The 14,794-nt window shown below is 32.4% G+C and overlaps 1 protein-coding gene across 14 annotated transcripts in view; it reads right to left on the minus strand.

The window, feature by feature from the left end:
* Window positions 1-14,794, minus strand: part of asic1c (acid-sensing (proton-gated) ion channel 1c) — a 215,103-nt gene that overhangs the window by 21,932 nt on the left and 178,377 nt on the right. For 13 of the 14 annotated variants that reach the window (XM_087308414.1, XM_087308413.1, XM_087308417.1 and 10 more), the window contains 7 exons: window positions 13,027-13,154; window positions 8,447-8,597; window positions 6,176-6,232; window positions 5,860-6,013; window positions 5,250-5,341; window positions 5,078-5,157; window positions 3,784-3,855 (listed from right to left, as the gene is read on the minus strand). In XM_087308414.1, the coding sequence (XP_087164540.1) occupies window positions 3,784-3,855; window positions 5,078-5,157; window positions 5,250-5,341; window positions 5,860-6,013; window positions 6,176-6,232; window positions 8,447-8,597; window positions 13,027-13,154 (734 nt within the window). Of the gene's footprint in view, window positions 1-3,642; window positions 3,856-5,077; window positions 5,158-5,249; window positions 5,342-5,859; window positions 6,014-6,175; window positions 6,233-8,446; window positions 8,598-13,026; window positions 13,155-14,794 lie in introns of those variants that run through there. The other variant, NM_214789.1, reaches the window with a different exon arrangement.

Consider the following 14,794-nt stretch of genomic DNA (forward strand, 5'->3'; position numbering starts at 1 on the left):
AGTGAGAAAGCGATCCGATCCGAGCGTGGTTATATCACAGTTTTATGCATATGTAATAGGCTTATGGCTATATGAAGAGAGAGTTATGAGTAGGGCGGGAAGTTTCGCGAGTGTCCGGATGCCCGCAAACGAGCGATGATCTCCCGGTAATCTTGCGTCTCCCTCCCTCAAATAGGCATAGTCGCGCACACTTCTCACCCCTCCCCACCGCGTCTCTCCTCAGACATGTCGCGCGCGCGCACCCTGTCAATCACCACCAAACCACCACCTCTCCTGACAGCTGAGCACGACGCTGCAAAATAAACCCTGACACTGACCAATGTAAGGAGAGTTTATTCACACGTGACTTGTTTTAGCTCTTTTGGTCCGTTTAGAAACTTTGCAGTGTGAAAGCGAACCGCTCCAAGAGCAAAGAGCAACAATGTAACAATTGTAATCTGTTTCGGAACAACTGAATCGATTCACAGGTGTGAAAGCACCCTAAGACACAATCTTTCTGATAACACTGTCGGCTTTGAAGCCACCTGGAGACCCTTTTTTAATTATCTGTCAAATGCCCAGAATAACAGTTTAAAGGTATAACCCTGTCATCCTCTGCAAGATCACCAAATTGCCTGCGCCTACTGGCCTAAATATATATGTGTAACATTGTTGACCCATGTATAATACTGGAGGAACTGGTGTAATTATTGTTTTATCTTAATTGTTTTGTCTTGTGTCTTTTTTTTCTTTTTCTTTTTTGTCTTTATAATTGTTGTTGCCTTTTGTATTGCTCTGTGTTGCTTTAAGAAAATAAAAATATAATATTTAAATTAAGTTTTTTACTTGAAAAAACTCTTCCGGACAGACTTATGGAGGCAGCGTTTTAGAAGCTCAACACTTTCTTACTAACTAACTTTCTTATTAACAAAAAGATTTTTAGTAAATAAAAAATGAGCTAGTATATTCTCTAACTATGCTAGTATAGACAGAGACAAGTTTCAAACGCTGTGTGAATCTCACTCTTAAAAATATTGGGTTGTTGTAACCATGTTGTTTGTCCAAATGGTTGGGTTTGTCCACATTTGATTTAACCTTGGCTTACAGCCCATCCTCCAAAGCTGGTTGGGTTTAGGGGTGCGGTTTGATGCCACACCTCATAAAAAAAAATACATTTTTAAACAACTTAATTTGTTCGAATTCGTACGAATTGGCTATTAAACTGACAAAACGTAAAATAGTTACGTTTCCTCGTGAGATCAGGCTGGCGTGTGTCAAAAAGTTGATTGAATATGGCAAAACAGAATAAAATATCATCAGAATTAAATAAACTCTTCAGGACAGGCTTGTGGAAACATCCTCTTTTTGAAGTTTAATATTTTCAGTAAATAACAATTTTCAGTAAATAAATAAAAAAAGCACATCTGTGCTAGATTTGCTAACTGTGTTAGTTTAAATATATAGTATAGAGAGAGAAAGTTTCAAATATTGTGTGAATCTCACTCTAAAAAATGTTGGGTTGTTGTAACCCAATGTTGGGTCTAATTTAGACAAGCTTTGGTTTCATATTGAAAATTAAATTTAAATACTTTTTAAACCAATGGTTTGTCCATATTTGACCCAACACTGGGACACAACCCATCCCCCAATGATGGTCAGTTTAGGGGTGCAGTTTGGTGCTACGCCTCCTTTTAAAATAGTACATTTTCCTATGACTGAACTCAATCATAGCCCAATTTACACTAATGTGTTTTAGTTTGAAAACCGTCTCAGTGTGGATGGGGGAAAACGGAGACTTCCGAAAACGGAGGCGGTGCTCTCTCATTGGGGCTTTTTCCTCAATATTACGTAGCCTACACATAGTTCAGTCCTGCATCCTCTCCTTGTAAGTTCAGACTTCGCAAGTTTGATATGGAAAACAAACTCACTAGGACATGTCGGTAAATCTTCAAAGCGAACAGTGTACTTTATAACTTCATTCACTTCATCGTGGCTACGTTGTTTCACTATATCTTAATAATAAAATGAAAACATGATATAAGGAACTGCTATTTTCATTTTGACATTAACAACTTAACAGACAGCTGAAATGTTGAGGCGTTGTGCTGCATATACGAGCGTCAACTTCACTGTATGCGTATTCATAACAAAACGGAGCCTATAACATTACTGCCTCCTTTCATTTTCAGTGAAAACACGAAACATACCATCTCTTTTGCTGAATATCAGTTTTAATAATCACTAATGGCCATTAAAAAGTACAACGTACAGTAAATTTATACATTATAGGAAATAAAGGCAAGCAATCAGTCAATATACAGAATGTACGTGGTTAGATTAATTATTAACTTATCTTTGCGCTCAGCCAAAACACGTTACCTGAGAACAATTAATAGATTCAAAAGACCAAAATCGGGGAATATGTCGTTAGATATAGACAACAAGATGAATTAAATATCACGTTTAACAAATATAGTAAGATTAGATCCAGCGGGAGATCCTTTATCAACACTCCGAGCACAGCTCTCCTCTAGGTAGATGGGCTGCAGCGCATGCCAGAGTGTGTGTGTGTGTGGTCACGTGATGTGCGTTTTCAGTGTTTTAGTGTAGACGGAGAGCTGTTCAGAAACGCTAGGTGAAACGCTAATGTGGACGCGGATCGTTTTTATTCTAAAACGCCGTTTTAAAACTAAAACACACTAGGGTAAACGGGGCCATAGACTGACTGAATTATAGCCACTAAGAAACTGAAAAAAATGTAAAATAATTACATTTGCTTGTGAAATTGGGCTGGCGTGTGTCAGAAACGTGTGTATATGGAAACAGAATGAAGAAAGTTGTAGAAAAAAAAGTCTTCAGCACAGGCTTGTGGAAACTCTAAAATAAGTATAATGTTCTTGAAGCTCAACACTTTGACTTCTTTATTAACATAACATTTTTGGTAAACGAATAAAATGTGCTAGATTATTTACTAACTGTGCTAGTATAAATATATAGTATAGACAGAAAAAAATTTCAAATATTGTGCTCTGAATCTCACTCTGAAAAATGCTGGTTTGCTGAAACGCAATACTGGATCTAGTTTGGACAAACATTGGGTTGATATTTAAAATTGAATGTAAATGATACGTTTTAAACCAATGGTTGGGTTTGTCGATATTTGACACAGCATTTAGAGTAAGATACTGTATTTCTAATATATAGAGCTGTTGGTTCATGTTTGATCAACTTTTCCTGATCCTAATTTTCTGCCAGCACTATGCAATTCTACCCTCAAAAAATAAAGTAATAGTGCTCAAATAATAATTCATAATAATAAGTAATAATAATATTATAATAACAAAAATTAATGAATCAAAATAATATAGGTCATCCACACAATTGCTCTAAAGCCTGCAGGGCAAAACTATTTCTGTAAATAAAACAGATAACTGTGGTTGAGAGGCATTAAACTTTCTCTCAGAAGTCGTGATTGATTGCTGAAAATGTTTAAAATCATGGTAAGATCTAAATTTGATGCAAGGTTTGTCACAAGCGAAGGAAGATCAGCAAGCTTTCACATTTCTAAATCTTCCCCATGTTTCTGTTTTAATATTTATCTAAACAAGTCAGTATTTTAACATTTCTATTAGTTTTCTTTTGTGGAAAGGCCATCTTCATCAATCATTTCCCAGAATTTGAGCCAACGACAAAAGGCAAATAGACACATGCAGCATTCAAGAGGACAATATAACACACAAAACACATATAACTAGCCAACAAAAACACTGAGCTTATTTTAAAGTCATGCAGAGAAACAATTACCAGATTGTCACTGGCGCTCCGGTGTGGTCTTCTCTTGCGTAGAACAGATCCCAGAATTTTATCCTTCAAAACCTGAGAAAAAAATAAAATAAAATAAAAAATCATAATAGAAAATACCTAATTAAAGTTGACAATTAAAGTCTTCCTACAAGCATGGGCACATTATGACACTATGATAATAAAATATAATGAAATGAAATAAAATGAAATGAAATGAAATAAAATAAAATAAAATAATTAATTAAATTAAATTAAATTAACTTAAATTAAATTAAATTAAATTAAATTAAATTAAATTAAATTAAAACATGAGCTTTAAATTTAGGTGTTAATGAAGCATGTCAAGAAATAAAATAAAATAAAATAAAATAAAATAAAATAAAATAAAATAAAATAAAACAAAATAAAATAAAATTTTATTTAATTAAATAAAAACATGAGCTACTAATTAAGGTTTGAATAAAGCAAGTCAAGAAATAAAATAAATCATATAAAAAAAATACAAAATAAAAACATGGGCATATTACTTCAACTTTAGTTGTGAATATTGCATGACAAAAAATAAAATAAAACTAAATAAAAATATTAGCTTTAAATTTTAGGTGTGAATTAAGCATGTCAAGAAATAAAATAAAATAAAATAAAATAAAATAAAATAAAATAAAATAAAATAAAATAAAATAAATAATAAAAACATGAGCTACCAATTAAGGTTTGAATAAAGCATGTCAAGAAATAAAATAAATCAAATAAAATAAAAAACATGAGCTTCAAATTTAGGTGTGAATAAAGCATGTCAAGAAATAAAATAAAAATAAAAAAGAATAAAATAACAGTGTGAATAAGGAAATTAAAGATATTTATTCATTCATATTATTTTCGGCTTAGTCCCTTTATTAATCCGGGGTCGCCACAGCGGAATGAACCGCCAATTTATCCAGCAAGTTTTTACGCAGCGGATGCCCTTCCAGCAACAACCCATCTCTGGGTAACATCCACACACACATTCACACACACACTTATACACTACGGACAATTTAGCCTACCCAATTCACCTGTACCACATGTCTTTGGACTGTGGGGGAAACCGGAGCACCCGGAGGAAACCCACGCGTACGCAGGGAGAACATGCAAACTCCACACAGAAACGCCAACTGAGCCGAGGCTCGAACTAGCGACCTTCTTGCTGTGACCTTCTTGCTGCTTCGCCCATTAAAGATATTAATAAAAATCAAATACAATAAAACCATCAGCACATTACAGGAGAAGTAGAAAAAGCAAATCCACAACAAACCTCATACAAATAATCAAATATCTCCAATATAGTCAATACACTGGCTCCTATAAACAGACCCATCTGACCACCGATATCACCTGAAACAATGCAAAATAATAATAACATTAAAGCAGAAAACTAAAGTCAATAAAAGAAAAACAATATTACTTTCACAATAGCATACACTTACCAAGTAACCCAGCGACTTCGTATGCTTTCTTTTGTTCAATTTTCTCATAATTCAGAGCCTCAAAAAAGATATCCAGTACAAGTATATTGTCCCTGTGGAATACACATTAAATATATAAATATAAACATGCAATTGTGTGTTCCTGGTTAAAAGAAGACAGTCCTGGTGTATCTCAGTGGATAAAAAGCATGACCTCTTGGCTTGACTTAGAACAGATTAACTATTTTTTGAAAAGCAAATTGGTCCTATTGGAAAACATTCTTTGTCTTTTTGGAGAGTAGAGATATAGATGAGACCAATATGTTATTTCTGTATTGTTTTTATTACTCTTTTTTTATCTTTCAAAGTGTATTAAGTTATTTTGAGTTCATATATTATTCTTGTTCTGCTAAACTAAAAATTAAACCTCTGTCAATTTGTATAACAATGTTTAAAAAAGAAATTGTTCAAAAATAGAGTACAGTGTAATTTTTGGGTGAACTACCCCTTTAAGCAGAATGTAGACGAGACTAATATTTTGACATTTTATCATCACACAAAATGTATATACATAGATATACATACATATTTAATTAAAGTCAGCATTTAAACGTCTTGTCTTTGAACTCACGTGATGTACTGCTCTGTTTTGTTGAATTTCTTGGCCAGGTATTTAGCAGAGGCTTTGCTGGGGATCTTCACCATTGACAGCTCTTTACCGTATCGAGTCATGTTGCACGGCGTATCACACACACAGTAATCATTGTCCTTCTCCACCAGAAAATCTGCCAATCGGTGGTGATGTTGTTGTTATTATTGAAAGAAAAGGTTAGCATGAGAAATCATGAAGCGCATTTTAATGACATCATTATTATATAATGATATGGTCTTACAGGTTATTTTGAAGTAAAGAAAGTACTGTAATATTAGGTGCTATGGGGTGTTACCTAAAGCTGGATCGGCACAGTCTTTGTACTGCTCAGGTGTGCAGACGGTTGAGGTGCCTGTTATAGATATGAAAAGACAAAATGGAGATTACAAATGTGAAATATTGTAAAATAGTCACTGATCAATTGGGGAATTTTTAAAATAAAATATAATAAATAAATAAACAAATAAATAAATAAATAAAAAATAAATTAAAAAAAAATAATAATAATAATATCCTAATTAGCAGGCAAAGTGAATAGTGATTAGCAGGCAAATAAAATAAAAGTAAATACTATTAATAAAAAAAACATAAAATACAAAATAGGTAAGGTCAGGTATAAAGTTTTGTTGGTCTGAATAAAAAGATAATAATAAAATAAAATTTATAAAATTAATAAATTAAAATAAAAATAAAATAAAAAATAAAATAAAAAAGCAAATAAAATAAAAAAGATGAGTACAACAGGGTAAGCATATAAAATAAAAATATATATTTTTAAAAATATAAAAAAATAGGTTAGATGAATAAAGATATGTGGGTTTGAATAAGTATGAGAATAAAAATAAATAAATAAATAAATAATAAATAAATAAAATACAAAATGGATGAGTACAATCGAGTAAGCATATAAAAGACAGAAATATATATTTAAAATGAAATTAAAAAAATAAGTTATTTAATTTTTTATGGGTCTGAATAAGTTTAAGAACAAATAAATAAACAAACAAACAAATAAAATAAAAAAAATAAATAAAAAAATGGATGAATACAGCAGAGTAAATGTATAAAATACAGAAATATATATTTAAAATGAAAAAAAGGTCATTTAAGTTTTTATGGGTCTGAATAAGTATGAGAATAAGTAAATAAACAAACAAACAAACAAACAAATAAATAAATAAATAAATAAATAAATAAAAATAATAATAAATGGATGAATACAGCAGAGTAAATGTATAAAATACAGAAATATATATTTAAAATGAAAAAAGGTCATTTAAGTTTTTATGGGTCTGAATAAGTATGAGAATAAGTAAATAAACAAACAAACAAACAAACAAACAAATAAATAAATAAAATAATAAATGGATGAATACAGCAGAGTAAATGTATAAAATACAGAAATATATATTTAAAATGAAAAAAGGTCATTTAAGTTTTTATGGGTCTGAATAAGTATGAGAATAAGTAAATAAACAAACAAACAAACAAACAAACAAATAAATAAATAAATAAATAAAATAATAAATGGATGAATACAGCAGAGTAAATGTATAAAATACAGAAATATATATTTAAAATGAAAAAAAGGTAATATAAACTTTTATGGGTCTAAATAAGTTTGGAAATAAATAAATAAAAAGGGATGAGTACAACCAAGTGAGTGTTTAAAACAGACTTATATATTTAAAATGAAATAAAAAAATAGGTTGTATAAATTTTTATGAGTCTGAATAAGTTTGAGAACAAATAAATTGATTAATTAATTAATAAACAAACAAACAAACAAACAAACAAACCAATGAATAAATAAAATAAAAAATGAACGAGTACATCTGAGTAAGCTTATAAAATACAGAAATATATATTTAAAATGAAATAAAAAATAAGTTATTTAAATTTTTATGGGTTTGAATAAGTTTAAGAACAAATAAATAAATAAACAAACAAATAAAATAAAATAAATAAAATAAATGGATGAATACAGCAGAGTAAATGTATAAAATACAGAAATATATATTTAAAATGAAAAAAAGGTCATTTAAATTTTTATGGGTCTGAATAAGTTTGAGAATAAGTAAACAAACAAACAAATAAATAAATAAAATAATAAATAAATGAAAAAAATAAAATAAAATAAATGGATGAAGACAGCAGAGTAAATGTATAAAATATCGAAATATATATTTAAAATGAAAAAAAAAAAGTTTCATTATATAAACTGTTGTGGGTTTGATTATGCTTGACACTTAATAAATTTTTTAAAATTTAAAAAATTAATAAAAAATGAATGAGTACAACAGAGTAAGCATATAAAATGCAGAAAACATATTTAAAATCACAAAAAAATAGGATAGATCAGACAAAGTTTTGTGGGTCTGAATAAGTATTAGAAAAATAAATAAATTAATTAATTAAATAAAACCTCCTTCATATTTGAAATAAAAACACACAGTTAAGAAAAAAACATTACAAATTGACCCCTGAAATAAAAGTGCCCTACTTCTACCTCCAACATTTAAACAGTATAGCTAGTTGAAGCGTGTGAATGTTTTCCCCTCAGCACCTGGCATGTGCACCATCCTGCAGTTGCAGTTCTCCAGCAGGTATCGGGTCTCGCAGTCGATCCGGCAGGCAGTGATGCTGTAAGTGGAGAAATACTCCGAGTCCATCGGTGCGGATCTGCAGTCGCCCCACGGCGGAGGAAGATACAGCAGCTGCAATAAAGCCATATTCATTACTGCCAGGATAAAGCTGTTCAATAACAAATCAAAACACACCACACCGAGCCCCAGAGCGCAGCAATCAAACTGCGGAGTATAATAAAACCCACAGCGCAATCAGAAACTTTTCACAGCGTACAAAAGCCAGTGAATGCAGAGAACATGCTGGAAATCAGTTTTAGTTCAAACCTGAAGAAAACCAGAGATGTGAACCCGAACCGGCTACTGTTTCTAACTCCGACTTTATAGAGAGCCACATAAAAATGAATGTTGTTTTTATATTTATTTTCAAGAGTTCACACGTAGATAATGCTTGAAGATATTAGCAGGTTTGGCATGCTGTCCTGGGAGGGAACCCTGAGCATGTAAAGCGTAGGTATCAAACTCAATTGCTGGAGGGCCGCAGCTCTGCTATGGCGACCCCTGATGAATAAAGGGACTTAGCCAAAAATGAATGAATGAACTCTCACTGATCAGTTTGTAAATTTGCATTAAAAAACATTCAATAAAAATAAAAATGTGGGTGTAAATTAGCAAGTGTGAAAGAAATATTAAAAATATTAAATAGCTCAAATACAATTAAGCTCAATTAGAAATAACACTCACCGGCCACTTTATTAGGTACAACTTACTAGTATCGGGTTGGCCCTCATTTTGCCTTCAGAACTGCCGTAATCCTTTGTGGCATAAATTCAATAAGGTACTGGAAAATTCCTCAGAGATTTTGGTCCATATTGACATGAAAGCATCACACAGTTGCTGCAGATTTATCGGCTGCACATCCGTGATGCGAATCTCCTGTTCCACCACATCCCAAAGGTGCTTTATTGGATTGAGAGCAGGTGACTGTGGAGACCATTTGAGTACAGTGAATTCATTGTCATGTTCAAGATACCAGTCTGAGATGATTCACGCTTTTACATGATACATTATCCTGCTAGAAGTAGTCATCAGAAGATGGGTACACTGTGGTCATAAAGGGATGAACATGGTAAGCAACAATCCTCAGGTAGGCTGTAGTGTTGACACCATGCTCAATTTGTACTAATAGGCGCAAAGTGTACCAAAAAAATATCCCCCACACCATTACACCACCAGCCTGAACCGTTGGTGCAAGGAAGGATGGATCCTAGCTTTTATGTTTTAAATGCCAAATTCTGACCCTACCATCCGAATGTTGCAGCAGTAATTAACACTCATCAGACCAGGCAACGTTTATCCAATCTTCTATTGTCCAATTTTGGTGAGGTAGTGTGAATTGTAGCCTCAGTTTCTTGTTCTAAGCTGACAGGAGCGGCATCCGGTGTGGTCTTCTGCTGCTGTAGCCCATCTGTCTCAAGTTTGGACGTTTTGTGCGTTCAGAGATGCTCTTCAGCAGACCTCAGTTGTAGCGAGTGGTTATTTGTGTTACTGTTCAGCCTTTCTATCAGCTGGAACCAGTCTGGCCATTCTCCTCTGACCTCTGCCATCAACAAGGCATTTGTGCCCACAGAACTGCCGCTCACTGGATAGTTTCTCTTTTTCCAACTATTCTCTGTAAACCCTACAGATGGATGTGCGTGAAAATCCCAGTAAATCAGCAGTTTCTGAAATACTCAAACCAGCCTGTCATTTAAATCATCTTTCTTCCCCATTCTAATGCTCGGTTTGAACTGCAGCAGATCGTCTTGACCATGTGTACATGCCTAGATGCATTCAGTTGCTGCCATGTGATTGGCTGAATTTGCGTTACAAGTAGTTGGACAGGTGTACCTAATAAAGTGGCCAGTAAGTATATTTATGTATGTGCACTTTAAAATAAAATGAAAAAAAAAAATCCATTGGTGGGAATATGCAAGCGTATAAGATAAAACAGAATGAAATGTAACTAAAATAAAAGTAGGTACAACTTCCTGTTCACTTCCTGTGCATATACTGTTTCAACAGACACAATCAACAGCTTTAATTAAATAATGTATTATCTCTCTCATTCATTCATTTTCTTTTCAGCTTAGTCCCTTTATTACTCCAGGGTCGCCTCAGTGGAATGAACCGCCAACTTATCAAGCACGTTTTACGCAGTGAATGCCCTTCCAGCCGCAACCCATCCCTGGGAATGTATTATGCCTCTGTCACTTTTTATTTAATTGTATCCTTTCTAGTGCTTTATTCCAGCTCTTCTCCTCATTGAAGCTAATAAGTACTCGAGACTTTATAATAACCTTCATCATTTTGCCATCATTATGCAAATCATCTTTTTTAAAGGTGAACACACTCTAGGTAGTTTATTTTTTTAATCATAATTCTGAATCATTTGCACAAAAAATACCAAAACACTGATCCATTAGAAATAAAACAACAACAAAATAACCTGTCTAACTGTGCACAGCAACAGTTGCCAAGACAGGATTGGCCAGTAGATGTTTTAAGGCGGGGCTTAAAGCCTCACTTACAGGAAAACAGCATTAGCGCTCATTTCTGAAGTCATTAAAATTATATTATGCCCTTCTGATTAAATTTAAGAGCCTTTTAATAAGAATCGCATTAAAATATAATTGGATTTGATATCATTTTGCATATCTAATGGCACCAGTAGAGAAGATAATCCTCCCATTAAATGAAGTCACTTTTTGAAGTCGACTGCAAGAATGAGGCAGATTTTATGATGGATTTGGAGAGCTTTGATGTTAAAAAAGGAAGAGGAAGCTGAAAATGTAGGGCAGTAAATTGAAGGCTGGATGAAGAGCGTGCCGGTGCCTTTAGCACTTGATTATTTCAGCTAATTGATCTATTGCTGAGGGTCGATGAATGGAGACGTATTGATCTGGGCTGTTAGAGACGTGTTTGTCATTGATCCACTTCAACTCCTGACAATTAGTTCTCCCTAGAAACTCTATGGGACGCACTTGAGGAGTCACATGACCTCGCTCACACACACACACTTACACACACACAGAAACATGTACACAAATGCACGCTCATACACATGTATACACATTAAACATAAAAATAAACACAGCCTGTCATGACTGTGATCATTAATTCATTCATTTTCCTTCGGCTTAGAGCCTTTCCGGCATATGTTTTATACAGCTGATAACCCTTCCAGCTGCAACCCAGTACTGGGAAACACCCATACACTCTCACATGCACTCATACACTACAGCCAATTTAGCTTACCCAATTCCCCTATAGCGCATGTCTTTGGACTATGGGGGAAACCGGAGCACTCGGAGGAAAATCACACCAACACGGGGAGAACATGCAAACTTCACAGAGGAATGCAACTGGCCCAGCTGGCAATCGAATCAGTGACCTTCTTGCTGTGAGGTGGCAGTGCTAACCACTGAGCCCCTGTGCTGCCCAGCTGAGACCAACTTTATCATTAATCTTGATCATTACATTTGATTAAACTGAATATAAACACTAAGGAGGACTGGGCAAGCATTTAAAAAAATAAATAATTAAATAAATAAGCTGGTAAATATTTTTTAGATAAAAATGAAAAGAAATTTTATAATAATGAGATTTTTAAAATCTATTAATTAAACTTTTTTTTACATATTTAAAATTCATATTCTAAAAGTCTATTTACTGTAATTTTATAACAAATTTTCTACTTTAATATATTTTAATTTGTAATTTATTTCTGTGATTCAAGACGAAAAAATTTTAGTTGCTGCAATGCTATATGAAGTCAATTGAAAATAATTGCTTGATATTTAAAATATTTTTAAATGAATTTTTCAAATCAATTTTAAGTATAAAATGAAAAGAAAAAGGTGTTTAATTCTATCAACAAAATAAAATTAAATAAATTAATTATAAAATTGAAAAAACAATTAAAACAGTTGAATAAATACAAATAAAATAAAGTACATTTTTTTGAATAAGTTATAAATAATAAGTCATTAAAAATTGCATTCAAATTTAATTAATAGTAAAAAACAAATATATAAAATTTTTATGTAAAATAAAATAATAAAATAAATTATAATAAATAATAAAATATTATAAATAAATATATTATAAACATATATTAAAAATAAATTAATAATAATAATAATAATAATAAGGAGACAAATAAATAAAAAACAAATAAAACATATAAATAAATATATAAATAAAATATAAATAAATATATTATAAATAAATAATAAAAATAAATAATAATAATAATAATAGAACAACTAAATGAGACATAAATAAATAAAATGCAAATAAAACAACTAAATATATAAATAAAACATAAATATATAATAAATATATAATAAAAATAAATAATAATAATAATAATAATAAATAAATAAATAAATATAAATAAATAAATAAATAAATTAAAAAAAACAGTCTGGTTTTCTCCAGGTGTCAAAAACATAAGAGTGATGTGGATGGCAAGCTTATAAGGACATATGATAAAAGCAATATGTTTAGCATTAGGTACCAGTTGCTGTTGACAAGACACAAAAGTCTGAAAGCCGGGAGCCACACCAAACCCCAGCTGATCAATGAACGGCGGCTCGTCCTGACTGTGGATCTGAACTTTGATTCCCGCTTCATACGAGGTCTCGTCTGCAAAAAAATAAATAAATCACCAAGATTACTTACACATCTCGAGCTCCTATCGCCTCTAGGCAGAAATATAATGAGATTATAATGAACTTCATAATTACTTGATCCAGAATGCCAATACATGCTTCTTTACTGTCGCCTCTAGACATAAAAATCTCCTCTGGAGCCATTAAAACTGAGATTAATAGATTATAAATGCGCAATCTTTACTGGCATTCATCATATCTGAACGCTGACCGCATGTAATGTACAGATGATTAAATTGCGCTTTGGTATTCGCGACTCTTTCAGTTTTAAATTCATTTTCTGCGCATGATTATGTTGAAAAATTGTAGCGTCACAGAAAAAAACTGCACACAGAAGTAATGGAGCAGGTGAACTTGTGAAAAAAACACCAAGAGAGAGAACTAATCTTGTTATCGCTGCATTTAATTGCTCTAATGTGACGAAAAGCATTTAAATGTGGCCACTTATAGATAAACTATTCTAAATTTCCTTCAGAAATGATGTATAACTCCTGTCTTGTTTTTCTGAAATATCATTTTTTTCAGCATAAATTAACTAAAGGAACCTGTAATGTATGCATCATATAAATGTATATAAAGTTTAAGGCAAAATTATAACCCCTTCTGTGTCATTTAAATTCACAGTATTTCCTATTCCTATTTTAGTAGCCCCCTTAAGAAATAATCTTTTTTGATTGGCTACAGAACAAACCACCGTTATATAGCCACAGCCATATCACCCAGCAGCCCAAGATTGGTTACTCACTGAAGCCAGGCGGAGCTGAGCCTGGTCAGTACCTGGATGGGACACCACATGGAAAAAACTACGTTGCTGTTGGCAGTGGTGTTAGTGAGGCCAGCAGGGGGCGCTCAACCTGCCGTCTATGTTAGTCCGAATGCCCCAGTATAGTGAAGGGGGCATTATACTTTCAGTGAGCGCCATCTTTTTGGATGAGATGTGAAACCCAGGTCCTGACTCTCTGTGGTCATTAAAATTCTCATGGCACTTCCTAAAAAGTAGGGGTGTAACCCCGGTGTCTTGGCTAAATCTCCTTCATTGGCCCTTACCCATCATGGCCTTCCAATCACCCGCCGAATTGGCTCTATCACTATCTCTGAGCGCACAGGCGCCGTCGTCCTGTGGCTGCTATCGCATCATCCAAGTGGATGCTACACACTGGTGGTGGTGTGAAGAGACCCCCCCTCATGATTGTGAAGCACTTTGGGTTTATAGCCGTGCACAATAAATGCACTATATATATATATATATATATATATATATATATATATATATATATATATATATATATATATATATATATATATATATATATGTATATATATATATGTATATATATATATATATATAATATCCATTACATAGACAAGTCATTATATAATGTAATGTGTGTGTGTGTATATATATATATATATATATATATATATATATATATATATATATATATATATATATATATATATATATATATATATATATTGATATTATATATACACACACACAATACATTATATAATGACTTGTCTATGTAATGGAGGCTACGGAGTGCTATGCAGGTAAACCTCACTCCTCTAAAGGTGCTCTAGCTACAGATGCTAGAGGCCATGGACTTTAGC

Source organism: Danio rerio, chromosome 24 (assembly GCF_052040795.2).
Source record: "Danio rerio strain M-AB ecotype USA chromosome 24, GRCz13ab, whole genome shotgun sequence".
In the NCBI taxonomy this organism is placed as follows: Eukaryota; Metazoa; Chordata; class Actinopteri; order Cypriniformes; family Danionidae; genus Danio; species Danio rerio.